Genomic DNA, 24,756 nt, shown 5'->3' with positions numbered 1-24,756 from the left:
TATTACGGCTAGATCCTATTATATAACTCTATTTAGATATATATTCCTTATATAAGGAATATTATATATCTATTTATACCTGCCCTTTTCACAGGTAGTATATAGCCTTTTCCGGAATTACATAGAAGCCTTCAAGTGTGCGCTCAAGAGGTTCTGATGAACGAAGATTCTGTAGGTACTACGGCATGACAGATCTCATAGTCACAGCCCTCAGACACACAAAGTGTATGGACCAATTGGCACAGGTAGTGACACCCTCTGGATAGAGGCTCAGTACTGTGCGTTAAATAACACATTATTAAGGTTGAGAGGATTCTGACGCTGCAATGATCGCATCATATACAGCATAGAATGTTCCACATCGATTGTCCACCTCACCAGAATCAATTGTGGTCACAGTCGCCTCATGTCCACTTCCGAGGACTTGAAGGTCCAGTTTATTTGATCCCACCGCACTCCAGCCTGGCCCACCTGTCGGGTCCTTCGCAAATCGAGCCCATGCAGAACGCATGATGTTGCTTAGCCTCTCCTGTTCGCTGGTCGCATTCGTTTTGGGATAAGTACTGAAGACTGAGAAGATCTCAGACGAGTGGTAGACACCTAGATCTTCATATTGGGTATGGCCAAGGTTCGGAAAGCTGGCGTTGTACTGGTCTCTTGTCAGAATCTATATGTACAAAGATATATTAGGGGTTTGCTGGCACTCACATAAAAGCGCCAGGCCGGTATACCCACGGCAGCAGAATCGTCGATGAAGCGTCGAGTGGGCTAGATGATAAGTCAATGGAAGTCACCGCCTTGCTGTATTGGAGCCACGTACGCATTGGAAACCATAGTCGGTAAGAAGCTGATTGATCTGATCTCTTCCAGAGGTCAACCCATTTGAACCCAAAGGGTAGAGTGCCGCAATCTCCTTCTGCAAGGTCGCATTACCAGGAAAGTATCCCTCCAAAACCGCTGTGAGATTACTGAGCCCATGCGCAAAGGTTGAGCCATCATTCGCATTCGATCCTGCAAGAATTGGGACATTTGCGATCTTCCTAGCTTTACGAGCTGCGGCTGGGAACCGTATCTGAGTCTCACCATCAACGTACGGCATGAATTCAAGTAGATTGTACTGTTCGGCATCGCGTATTTTATCGACGGGGGCTCTGCGAACACATTCGAGCTGACTGAGCGCATCGGTACAGCTCACATTCTTCACCAAAGTATCCCAAGACGTGATAGCGTTTGTAGGAGGTCTCAATTGGTAGCTTGCTTGGCCACTTTGAAAGATGGCCGCCCGGAAAGGAGCTGCTCCATCGGTGAGACTCGTGACCAACATGTCTACTGATATACCACCGGCAGATTCCCCAAATATAGTGACTTTCTTCGGATCGCCGCCGAAAGCATGGATATTCCTTTGCACCCAGTCGAGAGCAAGTCTTTGGTCATATAGACCGACGTTACGGTGTTCCAGTGGGATCTCGGGCGAAGATGGAAAGCCAAACACTGATTTCGTTAGACATAAAGATTGCTTGAAGTGTCGCTAAGCTGAAGAGTTGTATGGTCAGACTTACCGTTCGTCCGATAGTTATGCGTGATTACTATAACATCTTCGTACGCAGCGAAAGGTGATCCGTCATAATAATATTGCCCTGCGTTGCCAAACATGAAGTTTCCACCGTAGATCCAAAACATCACAGCTCTACCACCTGGAGGAGCCGGAGAGGCAGGGGCGAAAACATTCAGATACAGACAGTCTTCGTTTTCTGGTGGTGGTGGATTATTGAACAACGTCTTCGTGAATTCATACAACGCTTCGGGGTCTATTTAATTCATCAGTAAAAAGGGTAGAGAAGTCGAGTTCGTGTACTCACAATTAATTTGCTGTATGCAAGAAGGTTTCCTTACGGTAGCATTCAATGGTGAATACCATGTTGCAGGCTTCTTCGCGCGCTCGAATCTTTGTGGAGGTTGAGCGAACGGTACGCCCAAGAATTGATTCACTGTAATGGGACTTTCTGGTAAAGATGTGGTCGTTCCCACAATAGGTCCCGAGTCAAGTGTAGCGCTAGGACATGTTGAAGATACTGTATACGCTATGGCCAATAGTGAGAAGAGTGTATACATCGCTACAACCGTACTTATATTTGACTGTTAACTGAGAAGGTGGATGTGAGTGACATACTGTGAGACGATCGGTCCCATTGTAAGTGAAAGACTGAAGTCAAGGTCCTGTCCTGAAGTCAGCTGATGTATAATTATAGCCTGTGCCTAATTGATGGTTGAGTGCTTTGACTGCCAAATTTTATAGCGTAGATTCGTCGTTTGCCTAGCTAGACCCTGACCCTCTTGGCACTCGTGCACGCGTGTAATTTCCCAAATAGAGCTCTTACTACTTTTACACCTATAAATAAGTATACAAGACTATTGAAAGTAGACGTAGTAGATAATTAGGATGTATCTTGATCCATGTTTAAGTTTCTTTTATTGCTATGACGTCTTTTCTAAGAGATAGAGAAGAGTTTCTCTTCTATTTCTGAAGAATTCAATTCTCTTATTATATACTAGACCAAGACATTCAGAGCTTAAGAAGTATATTGATCTAATTATCTTATTCTACTCTATAAGTCTATATGAGTATAATAGTATATAGATAGAGAGGTATACCTAATGGGCGTGTATAAATATACTGTATGCGTGAAAACGGAGGACGCTAAGAGGTTCTGGGTAAACCGACGCATTACTAAGAGCTCCGCCCGGACATTGCAGAAATTTTCAAGCCAGTCTATTGTTAGAATATCATAAGTCAAGTAATAGGGTCTGAAAATTTCGTCGTTCTTATGCTTTATTTTCCTAGAACCTGGCTCTCTTAGTACTCGTGTCATGTGTGTTCTCTCTCTAGAAGTCTAAGTAGTCTCTTTATCTCTATCTAAGAGTCTACATATCATAAACTTTTATAGACTTATAGATTATGGTAGGATATCTGACTTTATTTTCTGTTAAGCTCTAAAGTCGTCAAGTCCTTATAAGAACGACGGATTCTTTAGCCGAGTGACACAAGATCATTCCTTGCCCAGGATGTGTGTCCGACATTATGTTCTCGTATAACATGGAGGGTCTTCAGGGTGGTCTGCGCAAGCATCATACGATGAGTCCGCGGTTCATGATTGGTTGTTTCCTCGTGAATGAGAGAAAGGGCCGATGAAACATGTTCGAAGGTGGAAGAGGATATATAGTAGACTATCCTCACTTATATCTCTCTCGAGTTTCATTTAGGACATCGATTCATCTCTCCTGCACTCAAGATGGTCACTCTCAGGTTATTCGCACTTTGCGCTTGTCTGCTTTTTACCTCTGTTGTCGCCCAGGATCCTCTTGTCAAGTATTGGGTTCACGAAAGTTGTCTGGCAAGGCCAGCCATGGTTGAAGCTATCGACGAAGCGATACTCATGGCTAGGCTAGCCGCGTCTCGTATGAGAAATATCAACCGTGATCTAGACATCCTCAAAGCATTCCGGCGTGTCTTCCTTACCGAACTCTACCCCCGAGGCACCCAACCTTACCCCGAACGACAGGCATGGGACCGCGTGCATTGGATCATGGCCAACATTGGTGCCGCACGCAAGTATGAAAGGATGAGTGATGCCAACACACATATCTACTGTGATGACCAAGATCGCTGGGCTCGACTTCCGACAGAGGGCGCAATGTGGTTTGATACGACACCTGCGTATCGAGTCAATGTTAATGGTATGACTTTGCCTCTGTTCAGAGATGCTGGTAAACCTCACTGCAAGATGATGGTGGAGGGTGATACGGAGAGAATAGACGATGAAAATCACTTTGAGACTTATGGGGTGACGTACAACCTGGAAGCTGGGGCAGAGAGATACTATGGCTCTTGGTTGTCCATTATCACCGTTTGCGGACCGATGTGTGATGCTGAAATTACAACGCTAGGGGCAGATAGAACGCGGGATTGGACACGGTTCCCACTCACTTATAACCTCGATGACGATTCAGATGTAGATGTAGACGATGATGATTTTACCACATTCGGGAACGGAGAGATACAGGGTTATGCCAGCGTGCTAGTGCTGCATGAGTTTACGCATGCGGGTGCGTTTCGAAGTAAGTTGCACCAACTACACGTTGCGTAGAACCGACTCTTACGGATCACATTAGCGGATGATATAGAGCCCGCGTACGGTTGGCGGAATATCATTAGAAAGCCTGCACAGGACGCTCTGAACAATGGGGAGAACTATGGTATGTATTACGTTTTGACTTTTGCATTCACCAGCGTACTAAAGAATTTACACAGGGTACTTCGGTGCACTTGCTCTTCTAGGAGCTATGGGGTTCAAGCTTAGTGATAATCCAGCAGAAGCCATAGAAGGGCGTCTAGTTAGAGCAAGATAGATCCGCTCCCAGAAGAGGGGATTTTGCAACCATAACGATTCGCCAGACGCTGCCTTCATTTTTCGAACAAGTATAACCATTCAATATACTGTATATATTATACAGAGGCGGGGCTTTCTAGCCTAGCATAGGCTGCTTAGCGACTGGATTCAGCGCCACTGTATGAATAGAGGACAAAATTTTAGTACATATAGTAGTATAAAGAGCACCCGCTGTATGTACGCGGTATTTCATCAGAGGATTGGGCTTGGTTGTCAATTACCGAGCTAGAATATACATGAGTATAAAAATAAAGCTGTTCCATGGAACGAGTGTCCGTGTATACATTCGAAGTGTTTTGAACTACGTACAACGTTGACCCGTATGTTAAGAGAATAAGCTGGTCTATAAAATAGTTATTATCTATGAATTCTATGTAGGATTAGAACCTATATCTTTCGATTTGTATATTTATTATCACAGTAATAATGATCAATACATTCTGGTAGTTATTCAAGTTTTTTAATTTTATCTTCTGTGCCTATCAAGGATAAACTTAAAGCTTTGGGTTATCTTAATATTTAGTCGTATGATGTATAATACAGTGCAACTAACGTTCAGAATGGGTGGCTTATTTTTAAGCGACATGTGCCTTGGCACGCGCACGTTCATCGTTCTGCCCCCTGAATGAACACTGCTCTCGTCTTATTCCGCCACGCCAGAAGCTTCGCATTGCCTGTTCTGGTAACATTCTTAATTCGAAAGGTGTCACTATCCTTCGATCAATTGATCAATCGGATCCCCTTGATGTCTAATGAGCTTCCCACGTGGTCCCACATATGATGTCATTCTCTTTCGCGTCAATTTTTCAATATGTAGTTGTCACCGGTGTCGCGTACGTGCTCATCATTGCTCCACTTACCAAGACGCTCTTTGGCATTGGCCAGCATTCCTATGATGGCCTTGATGATAACGTTGATATTTCCGCTTCTAAGTTAAGAAATATTGTTATACCGGACCCGGCGCTTCAATGCCCTGAACATGGGTATAAGACACGCATTCTCGCGAGGAGCCCACTGGTCATATACATCGAGAATTTCTTGAGTGAGAAGGAGGTGGAGCACCTGAAAGAGCTTAGGTATGTTAGAACCACCCAGGAAATGCGCGTACCATCAACGTCTTGCCGGCATTTTCATCATTGCTCTCCAATTTTGTTCTTTCATTGATATGCCTCTGTTCCATTTATCATTTCGTACCGCCGAATTCCGTCCTCATATCCCACGTGGTTGACTCGTACGGTCCAGTGAGCCATTCTACCACCTCTCCACGGTCACAACATCCCCAACAAATACAACATACGATCCCAGCATCCGCCGGTCACACAAAGCCAAACCACCGCGAACGCAGATTGTGAGATGCATCGAAGCCCGCTCCCGAGAGGTATGTCCTGTCTTACCACACAAATCTTTCTCTTCCTTCTTTGCACATTGTAACGCCCCGCAGTTCCAAGGCCCGCACCCCTCAATATTCACCGAACATCTTTGGACTCAAAAGTACCACCCCGGTGGCCACTATCGTCACCACTACGACTATGGCAGCGCATCACGCCGCTCCGGGCGTGTTTCCAGTTTCATGGTTTGGTTGCAAGCACCTGAACGAGGTGGAGGAACAGAGTTTCCCCGTTTGGAGCATCCTTGTAGAGGAAGCAGGGATAGTATTGAACGGCGCGAGTGGTGTCGGTTCATAGACTGTCCCGTAGAAGAGAGACATGGGACAGGGCAAAGGGAACAGGAGGACATCGGAGTAACATTCAAGCCGATCGCGCGTAATGCCGTGTACTGGGAGAACTTCGATGTTGACATGGGCACACCGTACGAAGAAGTATGGCACGCCGGGCTGCCCGTCGATGAAGGTGTGAAGATCGGATTGAATATCTGGAGTTGGTTGCAACGTGGCTACATACCCACAGACGCAGACCGAATTGCCATGGAAGACAACGATCCAGCAGTAGAGCTAGCTAGAGATGCAACGGAAATGGTAAGTGGAGAGAAGGCTGAATAGTCCTTAGTGCAGCTGGCGTGCGTGTTTACATGACGCTGCATCCAATTCCGTACATGGCCCTCTCGACTGCTGGTTTGACAGTGTACCAATCCGCACGCCGCTCAGCGAATTCGTATACGTCTTCAGCGCGCAGGATACCGTAATACCGATCCTGGTCTGCGATGATGGTCGCGATATCTTTGGCATGCGTGGGCGCGATGAGGTAAATCTGGCTTAGTTCGCGAAGCGCAGAGAAGTATGGCGTGAGGGACTTGTTTTTGAGAGTGGATATATATGCATGGTAGGCGTTTGTGTCACTGAACAATATGTATTAGCGGATACATCACAAAAGATAGTGCCAAGTGAGACATACCTGATGAGCTTGACTGCCCCGTCGCAGCTTACACGCTGTCTCTTCAGATGTTTGCAAAGCACTGTGAATAATCGCACTCCGACCTCCTGATTGAAAACATCCAGCATGTTCTTCTCAGTACTGCCGATCAGCATGCGCGTATGACCACCCACAAGCTCCACAATCCTCGTCGCCGTCTCGCTGACCCCAACATCCAGATCTGCCCCCACAGGCGGATTGTAATCCGAAGGCTTCTGTGTCGTGCCACAAATATACTCGACCTCATCCATTAGCACATCGATACCCTTGTTCAATCCTGCCGCGACCCGCTCGTCAAGCATGCCCTCAAACTTCTTCTTTTCTTTGACCGCGGGAGAGAGGAAGTCATCGCGATCAACGAGTTTTTGGGCTACAAGTTCCTGGATGAAAAATACATCGACCATTTGCTGTATGAGATCACCGACATTAACGAGTTCGATGAAGGTGACCAGAGGCTGTACGCCCGTGTCTGGAGAGTGTGCGACGGCCTCGCGAGGATTGTAGGCGCTGAGATGTGCCACCGCCTTATCGAACCCAGTACGCACATGGCGGTCACCCAGTTGGTGAAGTAGCTGCACAAAGATGGCCTCACATTGTTCCTTGGTTTCCTCGCCAGACTGACCACCTAGTTGAACGAAGACTGCCGCCCGCTCAAGACTGGTTTTGGCTTTATGAATTAGGTCAAGGGCGACTTCGATGCTGAAGAGTGACTTGATGGCGTCGAGACGTGTGCTCATGATAGCGGCTTTGGCGGCGAGCTCGGTCGTAGGTGCTTCTGGTTTGGGTGACGATGCGCGCTCCCCTGGCTGGGGTGTAGATGAACGTGGTGTTACAGGTTCCAGTGTTTTGCCATACGGGCTGTGATATGAAGTATCCCCATTCAAGTCAGTTACAGGAGATGCATTGAGCTTCGCAGATGTGCCGCCAAATGGGGATGATAGCGGAATAGACGATACAGCATTGACGGGCAACATCACTACCTTCCTAAACGATGATAAGAAGTCTCGTTTGGCTGCTTGTCGACCGACATTCGACATATAGAAGGACTCTGTGGAAGCTTCCTCGGCCTCGAGTCGTGTCTCCCAGGCTCTCACCTCTGCCTCCGTCCTCTTCTTGAAATAATCCAGTTCCTCAGTGAGATATAGATCCACATGAGGTTCGAACGCTCGCGCTACTATGGCGACCACTTGGTCTGGAAAATCTTTTGATGCTCCCTTCGTAGCTTCTATTGACCGAGAGAACCGAAGACTTTGTCCAAAGACACCTGACACTGCCTTGAGGTATGAATCTATATTTCGCTCATGCGCCTCGTCAAATAGTGTGGTGATATAGTCTGCTATGATTTCGTCGGTAATCCGTTCAAGGAAGGGTATCAAGACATTGGCAGTCGGTGGGAAGACCCGATCTATGGTTGCACTTTGCTCGTTCACGGACCCAGCTAATCGTCGAAAGAAGTCTTCAGACGGTCTCGAATCGAAATGTTCTCCAGAAACACCGTTCAAGCACTCCATAGGACTCCCGAGTATATCCTTATCCACCATTAGCGGATGATTGTGTATGAACGTATCAACACCCGCAGCACCACCATTGAGCGTCGTTAAGACATGGGCATAACGATGCATCTTTCCATCTACATCTTTCAGTTCATAGCCTTGCTCGAACTCCCGCAGTACAGCGTTCTCGAAGACTGCTATCATGGTCTCAAGTTTCTCATGCCGCTCATGCCAACCCTGAGCGAAGTCGCTTTTTGCAAACACTTTTAGTTGGGCAAGCATTTGCGCTTGTTCCTCTGGGTCACGATAAGTGCGGAATAGGATAGGATCGGTATGGCTTCTGCTTCTCGCGAGATCGAAGTAGTACGGTGCCAGCGCTCCGTAGACTTTCCCATATTCCTGCCTAGCACCCCCTCTTATACTCCGTACCCTGTTCAAAATGTCCAGGGCCGCGGCAGGGTCAAGTACAGACGCGCTCCGACTGACAACCTCATGACTATTCAAGCCTAACTTCTCAAAGTTGCCTTCCAGCGTACCTCTTCTATCTCTTGAAATTTCCCGCGTAGCTTTCGCCTTCTCCTCCTCCCAACCGGCATCGAATAACGTGGTACTCGCCTTTCTATCACCACCTACGCCATGCTCCTCTTTGGTGCCATTAGGTTCGTTTGGAGGTAGCCCGATTCCTACATCAGCCTTCTTCCTCTCCTCTGCCTCCCTGAGTTTCTGCGCCTCAACTTTCCTTTTTAGCCCTTCCTCGAACCTCTGTCGTGCTTCTGTCTCGTTCCAAGCGCTCATGCTCTTCAACCTTGCTATCCATCGTGTGTCGTCGTATACCATCTCACGCATGCGCCGAGAAGTTCTGGCGAAGCGGAAGAGATCGGCTATGGGGAGATGATCGAGAATGGTGGCGATTAGTTCTAGAATTTCGGTCAAATAACAGAATGGGCATAGCTTGTGGATATGTACCTGCTGGTAGAATGGGCTTCGTGGCTACAATCTGGGTTGCTTTGAGTGAGGCCATGACCCGAGAGGGCGACGGGGCTATCGCCCGTTTGAAGTTCGACATCGTTATAGACCCGGAGGATCAAGTAGACATTGTAGCTAACCCCGGCATATTGCCATATTCCCTGTTGCCTACCAGGATGGCTGATGTGTAGGTTGAGATTTAGTAAAAAGACAATAAGTTTAGTTGTCTGAGGGGTGAGGTAGGTGCGGGCAGGTAGGCGAACATAACCCACTTCAGCTCCCAGAACTGACGCTACACGAATGCGGGCTAACAATCAGGACTCATGCACGGAATGTTGCATCCAACAATTGTGGTATTAGAGAGTCATGATCGGCGAAGAACGCAGATACTACTTCCATATGGGCCATGTGTAATGTTCCAATTAGAGTACACGTTGTACGCCAACACAGCAATATTGCGGATGTGCATAATAAAAGGTATTACTATTATCAAATGAACGAACGTAACTCGATAGTTTTTCTTATATCGAACATAATGCCACCCAACTTCAATTGATAAAAGAGTGCAATTGCAAAAGCTTCCCGTAACCAAAACATTCGAAGTTGATCAGCGCATCGCTGCACTTTCATAGCAGTGCGAACCATCCAGCTAGGCCGACAGCACCAGCACAGATACCGGCGCCGACAAAGTTTGTAGTTGCAGCACCTGGAGCAGTCGTGGACGAGGGAGCTACTTCGGAGCTCGGCACCATCGAAGTCATCGAAGTGGTTGCGCAACCAGCCATGGTTGGGAGGGTGGTAATCCCGGCGGTCCTACAGATCCCAACGGCGAAATCGATGACCTCTGTAAGCATAATATTAGATCAAGCCCGGTGGTTTTGTGAATACTTCGTTTGTATATTGGAACACTGGGACTTTACGTACGTTGTTGTTCGTCAGAAGAACAGGACCCAGCAACGCAGCAGGATAGATCGGCGATCAGTGTTTGGTTTCCACAAATGCAGCCGACGTCAATACCGCAGCCTGCAAGGCCGCTGTTGGCGCACGATTGCTGTTTCGACCGTCAGAAGAAGCTACTCTCGGAGTTGGAGGCAAGATATACAGCGCAATTGGGGAGACCTTGGATCTGAGCAACTACAACAGAGCAGTAGGCAGCTGCGATGACGGCGATTGAGGTACGCATCTTGTTAGTGGAAATAGTCAATTCGAAATCGGTGGCCTGAACAAATGTGAGAGAACACACTTTTCTTCTAATATGTGTCGAAGAAGCAAAGACAAGTAGAGGAGGAAGAGACAAATACGGAGAAGGTGGAGGATCAAGAAGCTATAAAGGCTAATTTCAAGCTCTGTCACGTCGGTGTTGAGCTGACCCCAGTGTTGCAGGGCAGCTGAAGGGACCCGCCGAGAGATCGACGGCGTTTCAACACTTCCCCATCGTTTTGGCGCGCTTTCTTTTCACAGAGCTTAATAGATATGCGGACTCTATGATTCAATTGGTGCCGTGGCTCAATCATGGAGAGGTTGCTGCAACTCAACTAGTTTCTCCAATCTCTATGATTGCGTGGATCTAGATTTCTTTCGCGCATGTTCAACACCAGAGAAAAGCGCGTATCATACGGACGAAGCCTGATATCCATCCTTTCGGTCCTATATAAAGGACGGATGTCTTCGGATGCTTTGGTAATGATAAGTCCCACCCTCCCACGTGCTACATCCCCCCTTTGAGTGAAACTTGCTCCACATTTCAGGCCCGAAGATAATAAGTGTTAGAGCATGATCGACGCCTTTCGACTTTCGATTTTGGAGAGCCTTGAAGACTGGGAGGCCAAAGTACAAAATTGTGCGGCAAAGGTCGTGAGTCTTCATGAACGAGGAAAGTGCCGAAATCCTGCTGTGTCTAAGAACGAATCTAAGAACGAGCACTAATAGTGGAGCCTGTGCATGGGCTCGCGCTAGCAGCGCAGGGACCATAATCTACTGTTGTTAATATTGTAGAAGTATGATACCGCGTAATTACCATCGATATTAAACAGGTAAGTTCGATGTTTGATGGTAGAGTGGATCTATAATATACAGTACGCTGAAAAATTCCTTCGGTCAACCAGGTTGCGCGGCCTCATTTCCATTGAGGCTTGACACCCTCACTTCAGCATGTCCGCCAATTTGGACTTCCATGACAACGCGTAGATTTGAGGAACATTGGACTGAGTTTGACGCGAATATGTCCGAACAAGTTCCCGAGATATAAGATAGCATATGCTTATCCACAATCGCGCTTTTAGAGAAGACTAGAAAGTTCTAAACGTGGCTGAACCGCGCGAACGCCAGAAGCCGTGAATGCGACATGGATCTTGCTGGCGGCGTGGGCTTGTTGTGGCGGCTAGCCCAGTCCTCTCTCGAGACTATGGCTTCTTCCATGCCCTACCCTACTGAGCAGCTAGGATACAGCAAGTGCGTTGAAGATGGTAATAGAGGACGAATAGAACAGCGAAACCTCTGTATCATCGTCACCCATACTGCAAGCTCGATAGCTCATGGAAACGAAGGGGCTTTCAGATAGTCCACGTGGAGCTGAAATGGTATCAGTTTTGCTCTCCACCGTATCAGACGCCAACCATTGGGATGTAATTTCAGGACGTACAAATCGCGCTTGAACTTAGATGACGGATTCGGCCATACGGCTTACGGTCGAGACATGTTCTGTGACTCAGGTCGATGTCAACAATTAAGAGGTAGTCGTAAAGTACTCGGACAGGTCCCCGATATCATGCCTGAAACTGTGAGGCGGAATTTCAGGTAATACTGTAGATAAGCATAGCCCGGGGCCCGCTGAGTGCTCGGAAACAGTGACCGAGCATCACTGCGTATCCGGTGGCTGTTGCAACGGTGAAAATGATCGAATTGGGCCATGGGAATACAGCCATCGACTGGCGTTTCTGATTACCTAGTGTCAAAAAGCAAAGAAGCATCCGATGAGTGGGTTTGGGCACCGGTAGTATCACTTCGCCAGGAGTAATCCTAGCTCAGCTTTCACCAGGGGCTGTGTCCTCTCCTTGATTAAAGCACTGCAAGTCATTTTTCAGGCGAGCCAGAGGTCGTTCTTATTGGGTCTGGAGCTCGGAGCTGGGAACATCAACCTTATCCACGCATCTCTCCGCCGCGGGTGTTTGCTGCGGTCGACAAAAGTGGCAGCCTAGGCCGCAGTTTCACAACACGTTCGTGTGGCACTTCCAGATAAGCTCACGGCCTCTACTGGCCATCCTCACCCAGCGAGGCTTGGGCATGGTCGGGGAACCGGGACAAGCCACTGAGACTCGGTCATTTGCACGAGGCCACTGACTGCTATATTCGGGTATGAGGGATGATATTAATTAGTGAAGCTTCAAGAGTATAAGGCTGACCGTTGACTGCTACTATGGTGGTAACGCAGGAGCATGAGTGCTTGCTCGGTCCCGGATGCTGCAATGGGAAAGCAACGTCCAGGCATCAATACTGTTCTGGGTCAATTCTAGGATTGAACAAAAGTGGTCATGGGAACGAGAAGCCAAGAGTGGCTTTTGGCTTCTTCAACACTTCCTGCGATATGACGGATGCACGTTGGAGTTCAACAGGGCGGGTCACGGTGCTTGGGATGATCAGCCGGGATGTTAGCCTGGGTACTCACGCAAACGTGCGCTTTGTACAAGTGTGATTCACTTGCTTGCGCGAACATCTGTCTGCACATCGGTGCAGCTCTATATGGAGTATAGAAGTATTTGTTATCCTTTGACGAAGATCATTGGCGTTAGAAGCCAGCTAACCATGATTGCGCTGCAAAAGCCGCTCTCATACCTCGTATGAGAATATTGGGCAATTGAAAGAGCAGTCAAGTGGCTGTGCAGTGTGCATTCCACCCCGCCGGCAGAACCCACGAAGAATAGACCAGTGGCTCCTGGTGCGATGCCTGACCTGCAAGGTGACCCAGCAGGCTGCTCGAAGCATATAATGTATTTAGTTAGGGTTTGGTCGGTTTTACTGCGCCGAGTGTCAATTGCAAGGTTGACCTAGGCGTTCTTAGCGAAAATGCACGGCCACAGTGAATAGACAAGCTGCAACTGTCATAGCTATAGATGCCCGTTGCCCACCGTCCCCATTTCCGTCAATACACCGATCAGAAGGCGTCTGTGATTGTACATATGATAGCAGCCACTAGAAATGAGGCGGGTCTACCGTGTAATGCTTGTGTTTCCAAAGCTTGGTTTTTTCATCTTGCTGTACGGCTCCTAGTTAGCAGAGGCCTCCCAATCCCTTACCATAAAATAACCTCGTTCCCACGCGTTCCAGGTCAATGTGCTGCATACACCAGGCATAATCGCAACAAGTATCCCATATAATCCACTCAGTCGATTCGATTTTGATCCATATACCCCGTAGCATCGTGCTACAACAAAGTCTTGTATCTCTGTTGTAGAAGACTTTATTCTCAGAGCAGTAGACATATCTGGATTCAACATGTCTTCTGCTCAATACCGTAATGCTCCCGGCGATGCAGAAGAAGAGCAGCCCTTTGACGGTAATTTTATTCTTACCCCTTTATCTATCTCTTGCTTCATATACTAACTGTTCAATAGGAGAATAGACCTCCGACTGCGTCCTACATCAACCGGGCAATGATACATGAAGAAGAGAAAGAACGGTCATCAATGGATGACTAGGATAAAGGGCGGGATGTATGTCAAGAGAACGCCCATACGACCCCTTGGACATGGCCATCTGTAGCCAACCTACTACGACGACACTCATCATGTCGATGCACATTCTCTTTCCCACATCGTCTTTATGCATAGCGGCTGGCGTTTATCAGTCGGATGTCGAGCCCATCGAAGCTTAATTTCGATGATTCGAGCACGGTTAAGCAATGCTCTTCTTACTTGGCGTCTCATAGCCACCTGGCTTTCGACTACGGAAATACTTTTCTTGCATAGCGACGGCGCACATATCTCCTCGGATAGAATTCTGGTATATGGAAGCGCACCAAATCGGGTTTCACGAGCAGTCGTCACTCCGATATCCCTTGGATTGAATATATCAAAGTTGTCATTACGGCGCGGGCAGAAGGGTATTCGAAGACGTGATGCTTCACAATAGACTGTTGTATCATTAGCAGGTAGTTTGGATATGGTACTGTGCCACGATGATATGAAAGGATGTTGGATGTATATAAATGGTGTCATGAGGCCGATGCGGAATAGATGATAAGAAATTGATGATGCTTGTTTACCCACTTTGCTTCCTCTAGTTGCGGGGGTGTTAGTGGCTTCCACTCTTGCACGTCAGTGCCTACGGCGCCTGAACCAGCTGTTGCCCACTTCTTGCTTGCCCGCTAGTAAGCTGCTAAAATATTAGCTTCCCTTGCTTGTATCTCACCTAGGTATTGGTTTCCTTCTCCTATAGCGATGAATGGTGGGTACTCAGCTTATCTTCAACACACACACACACACTCTCTCTCTCTCCATGTCTACCGTAAGTTCCAGGCCCGGCAGTTGTAAATTTCGAGTCCAACTGTCTTCTGGGCGAATGACGCGATATTGTCCCAGCGTGAGGGAGTCTGCAAGCCCTGAATCTCTTACGTGATGGTAACACGGCCTCTTATGTATGGCTCGAACGAAGAGGGGAATACATCGTTCGTGTACGCAGTCACCCACCAGTGCCTACTAGCCAAGTCGAAGGTTGGTCTCAATGTGCCGTCGCCTGCCCAGGCATCACTTCCCCGAGGCATGCGGTGGCCCTGAAGTGGAGTTGCGGACCGCGTGGTCAGATATCAACACTACTTATTAGCCTGCCGTCTGCCAGAGTCAGAAAAGCCCCTCTAAAGTCCAAGAAGAGCTAGGAATTTTTCAGGTCATTCGGTGTCTTGGTCGTCGTTCGCGTCTCTTGTCCTGATACTTTTTAGATATTCCGTGTCGCACCCAATAGTCGAGGATTGCTCTCATCCTCTCAATTCCCGCAACTTGATTTACTACTTCTTCAAGTCCTGCAGACATTCTGACAGGAAGAAAATGGCAGACAGACTTGGTTTCGGCGAAGGAAGGCCTGATCACACCCGAAATCTTTCGCATGGGCGTGGTGGTGCTGGTGAGTGCATTTTTGCATGTCTATCAACACGAGAGTCGCAACGCTGGTGCGAACGTGGCTTCTTATAATGCTTTGCGTTATCAAACGAGCCATGGCGCAGCCAGGCGTCCATATCTCTACGCGCCTGCCGGGCCTCATACAAAGAGGCCGCAAGAGACACTATTTCCTTCCGCGGGCTCAACGTACCTCCCACATTGAGTTGGTCCTAAGTCACTCGCTAGGCAACATGGCAAAAGTAGAGCGCCGTGGCAGTGGCACTACGGCAGCTGACCTTGTTACGCCAACCCTTAAAAGCGATCTTTATACAACCGGTCGAGGTGGCTCAGGAAACATGGCCAGGAATGACAAGGACAAACCAGAGCTAGCTCGGACGGCGCAAGACGTCGAAGCACCAATGCATCGCGAGCCAGAGGGAAACATTCGCTTCGGGCGAGGTGGCGCTGCAAATCACACCAAGCGCAGCGAAGAAGAGAAGAGGTTGGCTAAGAGCGCCCACGAGAAGAATTCGAACGAGCTACAGCGTGTCAAGACTGGCGAGGACAATCGAGGTCTTGCGGAGAAAGGAAAGGACTTTCTTGGGAAAATTACTGGGAAGAAATAAGACGATATTGGTGCACAACGGAATTGATGGATGATGATGTCAATCTAGGACTGAGACGCTCCTTATCTGCAGTCTGAATCTATTAATGATGCAACTGACGCTTTCATATCATATTAGTTGCTCTAGGTAATTCATGTTATGGGGTTCATGGTTCAACAAAACAGCCCCCAAACTACCCAGGCCGTAACTCTTCTAATATTCTGTCTACTACTGCGTCTGAATACTGGAGGGTCGTTCTGCCATCAAAGTTGGCACTGCTGACTCACTAGCACATGGTCATAAGGGCTTAGCAGATCAGACCAGAGCATGAGTTACGATTGCAGCCTGATGAGTATAGTGTCTAGGTACTCCTCACAAGTGCGACCGGGGGCCGGGTCAGACCATCAGATTAGCCCCATTTTCGTGCATTCAGCTGATGAACCTGTGGCCCTTGAGATGGATGAGAGTTCCACCCAACCTAATTACCTCGATCGAACACACAGCCTCTTTCTTGATCCCTGACGCGATGCTGCGGTCAAGATAAGCTGCCTAAAGCTACTTACTACGAATCTGGCTGCCATCAGCGACAGTCCATCCTCGACATCGCCGCGATCAGCTCCTCACCTTTACTCGCCCTCAAAGTCCGCGCCCTCGCCAAATCAAGGCTACAGGCGCGCCTCATTATTGCAAAATCCCCTCATCGTACGCCCTATCTTGACCTCACAAACATGTGTCTTGTCAAAGTCCGGCAGGAAGAAGACGTAGTTGTCCCCTACCGCGTTGCCTCTCCTCGTCGCACATCGCGCCACTATTCACGCACTCAGATAGTGGAGGAGGACCACCGCCGGCCCATCCCCTCACCCCGCACAAGCTATCATTCCACGCATGTTAGCACTGTTATCCCATCACCTCGACCAAATCCTATCCCTGCCCCTCAGCCGGTGCCTGTCTTCATAAATCAGCCGCCCACGCCACCACCGCCGGCGAGCAGTGTGGGTAGACATAGCACGCAATACGTACATGTATCCCCGGCGAGCAGCGTGACGAGCCATAGTCGCACACATAGCGACTACTATGTCAGCGAGCATGAATACAGGGTAGAGAGAGAGCGGCACCGGGAGAGGGATCACAGCAGGGACCGGAGTAGACGGAGGAGCAGGAGTCGGAGTAGTGATAGATATCACGAAAGGCCTGCGACATATAGGTACATTGACAGCAGGCCGCTGCATGACAACAGGGCAGAATTCACCCGAACGCACTCAACGAGATCTAGAAGTAGAAGTCGGGGCGCATATGACGATGATCGGGATGGGAGGGCATCGTCGTACGGAAGGGAGAAAGTCGTAATAGTAGACGACAATGGCAGAAGGAGGAGGGAGTATTTGAGGTGAAAATTGTCATGTAGATATAAAACACAATTTAAATGATGCGATGCATCCGTTGGGGGGACTTTTTGTTTTATATCATATGAAACGTACCCTTCGCCCATGTGCGGTCCATCGCAACCTCGTATCATTTTTCAACATCTCGAATCCAGCCGTATGCTCCTTTTGAACAAATAATATCAAGCCAATCACAAATCGTAAAATAATTCCATTCCGGCCGCTCTTGAAAATCGACAATGCCGATCGCGGGGCCACATGGCGGTTGGCTTCTTAGACGAGAGTCGCGTTGTGAGACCCTGATCCCATGAGGACGTTCTTCAGTGCATGCGACCACTACAGACTCTTCTCTGTCTCCAGGTCGGTGCTTGTGAAGAGTTCTGAACTCTGCGTTGTCTATACTTGTGATGATACGTCAATCTCGATCTCATATTCTTGGTCCTTGAACCACCAACTATGCCGGCTCGCCGTACACCTCCGACAACAAAGAGGCCACGCCGCTCGTAGAGTAGCTTTGCATTGTTACCTCACTAAAGACCTATTGCGATGTCTATACGTCTACTGATAAAAGAGCATCCACATCGAGCCATCGCTCTCGCTACCCAAACACACGTCCTCATATTCCGACACTCGCCGTCGTCAACCGAACCGTCCTACAATACTCCACACAACAACCTTAAAAGCTCCTCGCAAACATCTTTGACTACAAGTAATGGGACAGCCGGACCACGATGCATGGTAGAATTTGCGGAGCTTGGTCATGTCGATCTTGAAGGGTTCAGACAATTGAACAGCCTAGCCGTGCATGGCACGCTGGGGTTGATGAGTGTTGAAGGAGACGTGTTCCTTTGCGTCGTCAGCGGTGCGGGCAAAGTCGCAAGAGTACGCGAAGATGAAAGTGTTCTGCGGATACATTCGGTTGAGTTCCATTGTCTCAATCGCACGGACTACGATCGTATCTTGAGCGACGACATCAACCCCTACCCGACGGAAAGCCTAGACGACGAAGTTTATGATCATGGCTATGGACGCGGAAGAGGAGAGGCGCTCATGGAGCATCCATGCGTGACGTTAAAGAAGCTGCTTAGCAGTGGTACATTTTATTACTCTGCAGATTTCGATCTTACGAGGCGTGTGCAAGAGCGGAGCACAGATACGGCAGCAGTCGCATTAGACAGCCTCGATGCAGGCTTCCTGTGGAATTCTTATATGATACAGCCACTGGTGAACTTTCGGTCAAGACTTTCTCCCAAGGAGAAAATAGCGCTGGACGGCTCCAAGTTGTTGACATCGGCGATCAGAGGTTTCGTCAGTACCATCCCAGTACCGGCAAGCTCGTCTCCGGCTAGGAATACTACCACTGGCCTACCTTCCACACTTACACTGATATCAAGACTTTCATGTCGGAGAGCTGGGACACGGTTCAACTCGCGAGGCATAGATGACGACGGCAACGTTGCCAACTTCGTAGAGACCGAGACTGTGTTCTGTACCCCCTCAGGTCTCTGTTTTTCCTACACTCAAATCCGGGGCAGTGTTCCAATATTCTGGGAGCAAGCCACTGGACTCCTCCCGAACCAACAGAAGATCAGTATAACCCGCTCCCAAGAAGCTACGCAACCTTCATTCGACAGACACTTTGAGCACCTGGAGCACACATATGGAGCAGTACATGTCGTAAATCTGCTAAGCTTTGACAAGCCTCAAGAAACTGACTTAACTCAACGATATATTCATCATATCGAGCAAAGCCCTCTCAACAACACCCATGGGAAGCAGTCGCGCGAACATGACCTCCTGAAGCATACTGAATACGACTTCCACGCGGAGACACGTGGTCCGGTGGGCTATGAAGCTGCGAGTGACATTTCACGGTACATTCAGGACTCAGCAGACAGCTTCTCATACTATCTGGCGGAGGAAGTTGAGGATCGGTTGAGAGGGAGCATAGAAACCGCGAATCAGGTCATCCGAAGATCAGTCACTATCTTGCAACAAGAAGGTGTCTTCCGAACCAACTGTTTGGATTGTTTGGACCGGACTAATCTAGTCCAGACGATCATCAGTAAGATGGCTTTATTAAGTTTCCTCGGACATCGCAGCGAAAGAGCCAGCAACGACTTTTGGACTAGACATGGGAGTCTGTGGGCGGACAACGGAGACGCACTCTCGAAGATATATGCCGGCACGGGGGCTTTGAAGTCCTCTTTCACCCGGTCTGGGAAGATGTCGTTCGCTGGAGCACTGGCGGATGCGAGGAAGAGCGCACAACGACTATATATCAACAATTTTGCAGACAAGGGCCGTCAAAACACTGTTGACATGTTGCTAGGGCGTCTCATTGGTCAGAGTCCTGTCACGCTTTATGACCCGGTCAACGACTTCGTGAATACGGAACTGATGCGGCGGTTTGCCGAATATACATCATCAGACACAATCCGCATCTGGGCTGGGACCTTCAATCTCAACGGCAAGACTAATGGCCTTCGAGATGATCTTTCTCCTTGGTTACTGCCCAAGATAGATGCAGCCCAAGAATCTGCTGAGATCGTGGCTGTGGGCTTTCAAGAGATCGTGGAGCTCAGTCCACAGCAGATCATGTCGACAGACCCTGCGCGGCGGCAAAATTGGGAAAGTGCAGTCAAGAATACTTTGAATGAGCATGCTAGACTTCATAGGCAAGAAGAATACGTACTTCTTCGCGGTGGTCAGCTCGTTGGAGCCTCTCTATCGATTTTCGTGAAGGCGAGCATATTGAACTTTATCAAGAATGTGGAAGGGAGTATCAAGAAAACTGGTATGTCTGGTATAGCAGGTAACAAAGGTGCTGTTGCAATACGCGTCGACTTTGCGGATACTTCGATATGCTTCGTCACGGCTCATCTTGCAGCTGGATTTGCGAACTACGAGGAGCGTAATAGAGATTACAAGACTATTGTTCAGGGCTTACGATTCCAGCGCGACCGTTCGATAGAGGATCATGATAGTGTTATCTGGCTAGGAGATTTCAACTACCGTATCGGCCTAAGTAACGAGAAGGTTCGTCGGCTCATAGAGGCTAGAGATCTTGAGACACTATATGCAAATGATCAGGTGAGCAGTTGTGATTCAATCCAAATGTTGTGAGACTAATAATAAATATAGCTGAACCTACAAATGGTCGCGGGGCTAACGTTCCCCTACTACAATGAAGCCCGAATCACATTTGATCCCACATATAAGTTCGACTTGGGCACAGACTACTACGACTCTTCAGAAAAGGCTCGCATACCTGCGTGGTGTGACCGGATCTTGACGAAAGGCACCAATTTGCGTCAAACGAGTTACAATGCTGCCCCATTACGCTTTTCCGACCATCGTCCCGTCTATGCCACATTCTTTTGCACAATCAACATTATCGATGAAAAGAAGAAGGATCACCTCGGCAACAGACTCTACAGACAACGGAGGGGCGTCGTTGGTGATCCTACGGTGAATGATAGGGGGCATGAAACCTCGGATGAGGACCTTATAGGATATGAGTCTATTGAGCCCGGTCTTCCACCAGCAAGCTCCGACCGTCGAAAATGGTGGATAGATAACGGCCAGCCTGTCCGCTCTCAAGTTCGACCACCTCAGCCAAATATGATTCCTAACCCTAATCGTAAGCCGAATCCTTTCACTCCATCCTCCGAGCAAGATTGGGTCGACATTAGGAAATACGATACATACCCCGACCCACCGAAGCCACGCCGGTCTAATACTACTGCATCAGCACGTAGCAACATGTCAAGTAGGTCAATAACGCGCAAAATTCCACCACCATTCGATACGACTGAAGCCCTAGCCTCGTCATCCCGTAATTCGAATACCTCATCACACCATTATCAAGTATCGACACCACCTTCGAACCGCGATGCACGTTCTGACTCCCGTGCATCCGTACAATCTCCATATGCGCAAGCTAGATCGCCCTCTTCACAATCCATCTCTTCCACAAGCATAACCCGCAAGCCAGCACCACCTGTTCCGAAGAAGCCAGCTGCCTTCAGCTCATCCAGCTCCCCAACGCCTCCATTGACAGAGTCATTCGAGAAAATAGCACCTACATTACCGCCCCCTAGGAGGACAGTGACGAGTGCAACATCAGGGTCTAGTAGCAACGTTATCTCGAGGTCACCTCCTCAGCGTTTACGGAAGGAAAATGGGAGTGCGGAGGAGCGTACCGGCCCGGCCTTACCACCCAGGAGGAAAGGTACAGGTATGATGACAGCGGGGCCGATGGACGATAGCGTAGAAGATGAAATGAAGGAATGGGAGGTATTGAGACCCTCATGAAGCTGTTAGCAGGACGCAGGGGCACTAACACAGACGCAAAACAAGTACTGGCAGGGTGATTTGGTCTGTGGCGCAAGCTCCAATACGTCACAAAGCAATAATATATCAATAAGTGTTATCGAAACAAAATTCACATGGCTTAAACTATCATTCCAATCTATTGAACAGCACGGCTAAAAGATTGCTGTAATACCATCACGTGACGAGTTGCTTCGCCTAGCATACCGAACTCTTGGCGGCGCAGTCCAAATTCACACGCACAGCCGACCCCGCGACGTCTCCACGATATTCACACACTTCAGTCATGGCGCCCTCTTACGACAATCTACCTATAGACGATGACTTTGACGAATCCGAGATCGACTTTTCAGATCTCCAAGAACAATATGAAGTGCGCCTTGAGGAGGGTCTGGACGCCTTCGTCGTGCTAGATGGTCTCCCGCGCGTACCAGAAGACAGCAAAGCAAAGCTACAAAAATACGTGATTCGCAAGCTCACTGAGGCTGCGAAGCCAAGAGAGGATGGTTTCTTCATGCCCACAAACGATGAGGGCATGACTGAAGGGTACGCAACTATTCGAAGATTTCTACGAGTGTGAACGTGCGCACTGACTCCTCTTTTATAGATTCGCCTTTGTTGAATTTGGGTCTCCTGCAGAGGCAGCTGCCGCGGTCAAGAAATGCCACGGTGTCCCGCTCGACAAGAGACACAATATGGCAGTCAATAAGCTAACAGATATTGAACGCTACGGTGGTGGAGGACGTATCGAGGATGAATACACTCCTCCCACAATTCAACCTTTTGAGCAGAAGGAGCACCTAAGGTCGTGGCTCGGAGATGTGGACGGTAGAGATCAGATGGTCATGTATCGCGGCGATAAAGTGGGCGTGTTCTGGAATGAGAAAGAAGACGCGCCGGAAAACGTCGTCGATCGCGAACACTGGACAGATTTTTTCGTGCAGTGGTCGCCACTCGGAACATACCTCACTTCGCTTCACGGGCAAGGCGTGCAGCTCTGGGGTGGAAAATCTTGGCACAGGCAGAAGCGGTTCGCGCATCCTGGCGTGAACTTGGTCGATTATTCTCCCAACGAGAAGTACCTCGTTACTTGGTCCCATCGCCCGCTACAAGTTGATGAGAACCACCCGGTCCCAACTCTTTCACTTGAGGAGGATGGCAAGAACTATATCATCTGGGACATTGCCACTGGGAAGCCTCTTCGTTCTTTCGTCACACTTGACGTCCCAAGCTCGCAAATGGACGATGCGGGTCAACCTATTAAGAAGAAGATGCAATGGCCAACCTTCAAATGGTCCTCGGACGACAAGTATGTCGCTCGAATGACGCAAGGGCAATCGATATCAGTTTATGAGACCCCACGGATGAATCTTCTTGAGAAGACCAGCATCAAGATTGAAGGCGTCATGGACTTTGAGTGGGCTCCTGCCCTTCCTCGCCGCGATGGTGTCAAGACATATGAACAGCTTTTCTGCTACTGGACACCTGAGTTAGGCTCTAATCCTGCAAAAGTTGGCCTGATGAGCGTTCCATCGAAAGAGGTTGTACGCACGAGAAATCTGTTCAATGTTTCAGACGCCAAACTTCATTGGCAATCTGAAGCCGCGTACGTGTGTGTAAAAGTTGATCGTCATTCAAAGTCAAAGAAGTCGCTCGCCACTAACCTTGAAATCTTTCGCGTCCGCGAGAAAGGCGTCCCAGTCGAGGTCGTTGAGGCCATCAAAGAAACTGTGATCAACTTTGCCTGGGAACCAAAAGGCAACCGCTTCGTGCTGATTACAACGGGCGAAATACCCGCCGCAGGTGTGGCTGTTCCACCTAAGACCTCAGTCTCTTTCTTCGCTCCTGAGCGAACAAAGAGTGGTATTCCCGGCAACTTTCACCATGTACGAACGGTCGACAAGAAAAATAGCAATGCCATTTTCTGGTCGCCCAAGGGTCGTTTCGTCGTTGTAGCCACTCTCCAATCCCAGCAGAGTTTCGATCTCGATTTCTGGGATTTGAGCTTCGAGAAGTCCAAAGAAGAGAAGGATAAAGACAGTGATAAGGATTTGATGTGTAGTCTTCAACTCATGAACACTGGTGATCATTATGGTGTTACTGATGTTGAGTGGGATCCAACTGGCAGATACGTAGCCACCGTAGCATCAGCATTCCGACATGGTGTAAGTGAAATTGAAGTCAATCATAATCCAAATCTCACTGACTGTCGTGCAGATGGAAAACGGTTATCACATTTACGATTTCAAAGGAACTCTTCTCCGGGAAGAGCCTGTCGAGCGTTTCAAGCAATTTCTCTGGCGCCCACGCCCTGCAACACTTCTTTCCAAGGAAGAACAATCCGAGATTCGCCGCAATCTGCGCAATTACAGCCGAATATTCGACGAGCAGGATCTGGCTAAGAAGAACACAGCGAATCGTGCTGTGGTTGAGGCGCGTAGGAGGCAGCTTGAGGAGTGGCTTGCATGGCGCGAGCGAGCTATCGAGGAGGTACGCGAGGATGAAGAGGATATGGGTATTGACCATTCGGAAGAAGAAAAGAAGGAGCAGGAAGAGGAACGGAAGGGCGAGGAAATTGAAGAGGTTGTGGAGGAGATCATTGATGAGACTGAGGAGGTCGCGTAAAATGAATAGGGCATAGTACGTACAAACTGTGCCATATAAATAAATGTCGTGGGTTTCACAGAGCCCGTAAGGTCAATGCCAGAAACCTCTATTGAAAGGAACGTATTTTCAAACATCTGGCCTGGGAGTGGATATGCGTTGGTGATCCACACCTCCAAGATGAAGGATCTGACATTAAATACAATGCTGCTGAATACCACATTGTACTTTCTTTTCCGTCAAATGTCGACCCGACCTTAGCCTTGGTAGATACGCGTGTATTAGGATCTCGCTTTCCTGTCAGAGCAGCTCAATACTGCAACCCAAACGACCATCCCGCCTCTCTTGGTGCTGTGATCCTGTTCATCGATGGGATAGAAGTAGATTAAAGTTCTACCCACGAGCAAAGCTATCGAGCTTTGCAGGCCCTGGCGGGTTTCAACTACAGCAATTTACTGACGTTAG

The 24,756-nt window shown here is 48.6% G+C and overlaps 10 protein-coding genes across 10 annotated transcripts; 7 read left to right on the top strand and 3 right to left on the bottom strand.

Moving 5' to 3' along the window:
• Positions 1–2,266, bottom strand: EJ05DRAFT_510238 (cholinesterase). The gene is made up of 5 exons (XM_033748161.1): positions 1,860–2,266; positions 1,560–1,808; positions 821–1,491; positions 709–768; positions 1–649 (listed from the first exon to the last, which is right to left on the bottom strand). Exons 1-5 carry the CDS (start codon positions 2,110–2,112, stop codon positions 299–301), a joined length of 1,584 nt encoding a protein of 527 aa, XP_033601875.1. The 5' UTR covers positions 2,113–2,266; the 3' UTR covers positions 1–298.
• A 539-nt stretch (positions 2,267–2,805) lies between these two features.
• On the top strand, positions 2,806–4,407 carry EJ05DRAFT_537690 (uncharacterized protein; the record flags this gene model as incomplete). The annotated part of the gene is made up of 3 exons (XM_033749402.1): positions 2,806–4,116; positions 4,171–4,254; positions 4,310–4,407. The coding sequence occupies exons 1-3, from the start codon at positions 3,291–3,293 to the stop codon at positions 4,405–4,407; spliced, it is 1,008 nt and encodes a 335-aa protein (XP_033601874.1). The 5' UTR covers positions 2,806–3,290.
• Positions 4,408–5,103: 696 nt separating this feature from the next.
• EJ05DRAFT_464045 (uncharacterized protein) lies at positions 5,104–6,447 on the top strand (the record flags this gene model as incomplete). Its single annotated transcript, XM_033742736.1, has 3 exons — positions 5,104–5,524; positions 5,691–5,826; positions 5,890–6,447. Exons 1-3 carry the CDS (start codon positions 5,226–5,228, stop codon positions 6,445–6,447), a joined length of 993 nt encoding a protein of 330 aa, XP_033601873.1. The 5' UTR covers positions 5,104–5,225.
• A 12-nt stretch (positions 6,448–6,459) lies between these two features.
• Positions 6,460–9,487, bottom strand: EJ05DRAFT_345271 (secretion pathway protein Sls2/Rcy1). The gene is made up of 3 exons (XM_033740959.1): positions 9,277–9,487; positions 6,800–9,227; positions 6,460–6,743 (listed from the first exon to the last, which is right to left on the bottom strand). Exons 1-3 carry the CDS (start codon positions 9,374–9,376, stop codon positions 6,473–6,475), a joined length of 2,799 nt encoding a protein of 932 aa, XP_033601872.1. The 5' UTR covers positions 9,377–9,487; the 3' UTR covers positions 6,460–6,472.
• Positions 9,488–9,837: 350 nt separating this feature from the next.
• Positions 9,838–10,691, bottom strand: EJ05DRAFT_345291 (uncharacterized protein). The gene is made up of 3 exons (XM_033740960.1): positions 10,379–10,691; positions 10,201–10,327; positions 9,838–10,120 (listed from the first exon to the last, which is right to left on the bottom strand). Exons 1-3 carry the CDS (start codon positions 10,457–10,459, stop codon positions 9,903–9,905), a joined length of 426 nt encoding a protein of 141 aa, XP_033601871.1. The 5' UTR covers positions 10,460–10,691; the 3' UTR covers positions 9,838–9,902.
• A 571-nt stretch (positions 10,692–11,262) lies between these two features.
• Positions 11,263–12,306, top strand: EJ05DRAFT_475624 (uncharacterized protein). Its single transcript, XM_033743844.1, has 2 exons — positions 11,263–11,847; positions 11,918–12,306. Exon 1 carries the CDS (start codon positions 11,621–11,623, stop codon positions 11,834–11,836), a length of 216 nt encoding a protein of 71 aa, XP_033601870.1. The 5' UTR covers positions 11,263–11,620; the 3' UTR covers positions 11,837–11,847; positions 11,918–12,306.
• Positions 12,307–15,259: 2,953 nt separating this feature from the next.
• EJ05DRAFT_475622 (uncharacterized protein) lies at positions 15,260–16,294 on the top strand. The gene has a single exon (XM_033743843.1). It carries the CDS (start codon positions 15,722–15,724, stop codon positions 15,989–15,991), a length of 270 nt encoding a protein of 89 aa, XP_033601869.1. The 5' UTR covers positions 15,260–15,721; the 3' UTR covers positions 15,992–16,294.
• Positions 16,295–16,344: 50 nt separating this feature from the next.
• EJ05DRAFT_475621 (uncharacterized protein) lies at positions 16,345–17,450 on the top strand (the record flags this gene model as incomplete). Its single annotated transcript, XM_033743842.1, has 1 exon — positions 16,345–17,450. A coding segment is annotated over exon 1 (658 nt), but the record flags the coding sequence as incomplete, so codon positions are not given.
• A 21-nt stretch (positions 17,451–17,471) lies between these two features.
• On the top strand, positions 17,472–21,805 carry EJ05DRAFT_531518 (uncharacterized protein). Its single transcript, XM_033749032.1, has 2 exons — positions 17,472–20,445; positions 20,497–21,805. Exons 1-2 carry the CDS (start codon positions 17,899–17,901, stop codon positions 21,667–21,669), a joined length of 3,720 nt encoding a protein of 1,239 aa, XP_033601867.1. The 5' UTR covers positions 17,472–17,898; the 3' UTR covers positions 21,670–21,805.
• A 125-nt stretch (positions 21,806–21,930) lies between these two features.
• EJ05DRAFT_475620 (eukaryotic translation initiation factor-like protein 3 subunit B) lies at positions 21,931–24,593 on the top strand. The gene is made up of 3 exons (XM_033743841.1): positions 21,931–22,233; positions 22,295–23,852; positions 23,905–24,593. The coding sequence occupies exons 1-3, from the start codon at positions 21,974–21,976 to the stop codon at positions 24,310–24,312; spliced, it is 2,226 nt and encodes a 741-aa protein (XP_033601866.1). The 5' UTR covers positions 21,931–21,973; the 3' UTR covers positions 24,313–24,593.
• Positions 24,594–24,756: the final 163 nt, after the last annotated feature.

The sequence above is a fragment of the Pseudovirgaria hyperparasitica genome (genome assembly GCF_010093815.1).
Source record: "Pseudovirgaria hyperparasitica strain CBS 121739 unplaced genomic scaffold EJ05scaffold_6, whole genome shotgun sequence".
Classification (NCBI taxonomy): domain Eukaryota; kingdom Fungi; phylum Ascomycota; class Dothideomycetes; order Acrospermales; family Acrospermaceae; genus Pseudovirgaria; species Pseudovirgaria hyperparasitica.
Note: the sequence above shows the minus strand (reverse complement) of the source record. Positions and strands in the feature narration are given on the sequence as shown.

Coding starts and splice junctions, on each gene's coding strand:
- EJ05DRAFT_510238 (XM_033748161.1), bottom strand. CDS start 2,112: ATGTATACACTCTTCTCACTATTGGCCATAGCGTATACAGTATCTTCA. Junction 1,492..1,559: donor GCATAACTATCGGACGAACG/GTAAGTCTGACC, acceptor TAACGAAATCAG/TGTTTGGCTTTCCATCTTCG. Junction 769..820: donor CCGACTATGGTTTCCAATGC/GTACGTGGCTCC, acceptor CTTATCATCTAG/CCCACTCGACGCTTCATCGA.
- EJ05DRAFT_345271 (XM_033740959.1), bottom strand. CDS start 9,376: ATGTCGAACTTCAAACGGGCGATAGCCCCGTCGCCCTCTCGGGTCATG. Junction 9,228..9,276: donor GAAGCCCATTCTACCAGCAG/GTACATATCCAC, acceptor CCGAAATTCTAG/AACTAATCGCCACCATTCTC. Junction 6,744..6,799: donor GGGGCAGTCAAGCTCATCAG/GTATGTCTCACT, acceptor CATATTGTTCAG/TGACACAAACGCCTACCATG.
- EJ05DRAFT_345291 (XM_033740960.1), bottom strand. CDS start 10,459: ATGCGTACCTCAATCGCCGTCATCGCAGCTGCCTACTGCTCTGTTGTA. Junction 10,328..10,378: donor AAGGTCTCCCCAATTGCGCT/GTATATCTTGCC, acceptor CGGTCGAAACAG/CAATCGTGCGCCAACAGCGG. Junction 10,121..10,200: donor TTCTTCTGACGAACAACAAC/GTACGTAAAGTC, acceptor TTATGCTTACAG/AGGTCATCGATTTCGCCGTT.
- EJ05DRAFT_475624 (XM_033743844.1), top strand. CDS start 11,621: ATGGATCTTGCTGGCGGCGTGGGCTTGTTGTGGCGGCTAGCCCAGTCC.
- EJ05DRAFT_475622 (XM_033743843.1), top strand. CDS start 15,722: ATGGCCAGGAATGACAAGGACAAACCAGAGCTAGCTCGGACGGCGCAA.
- EJ05DRAFT_531518 (XM_033749032.1), top strand. CDS start 17,899: ATGTCTATACGTCTACTGATAAAAGAGCATCCACATCGAGCCATCGCT. Junction 20,446..20,496: donor CACTATATGCAAATGATCAG/GTGAGCAGTTGT, acceptor TAATAAATATAG/CTGAACCTACAAATGGTCGC.
- EJ05DRAFT_475620 (XM_033743841.1), top strand. CDS start 21,974: ATGGCGCCCTCTTACGACAATCTACCTATAGACGATGACTTTGACGAA. Junction 22,234..22,294: donor GATGAGGGCATGACTGAAGG/GTACGCAACTAT, acceptor CCTCTTTTATAG/ATTCGCCTTTGTTGAATTTG. Junction 23,853..23,904: donor CATCAGCATTCCGACATGGT/GTAAGTGAAATT, acceptor ACTGTCGTGCAG/ATGGAAAACGGTTATCACAT.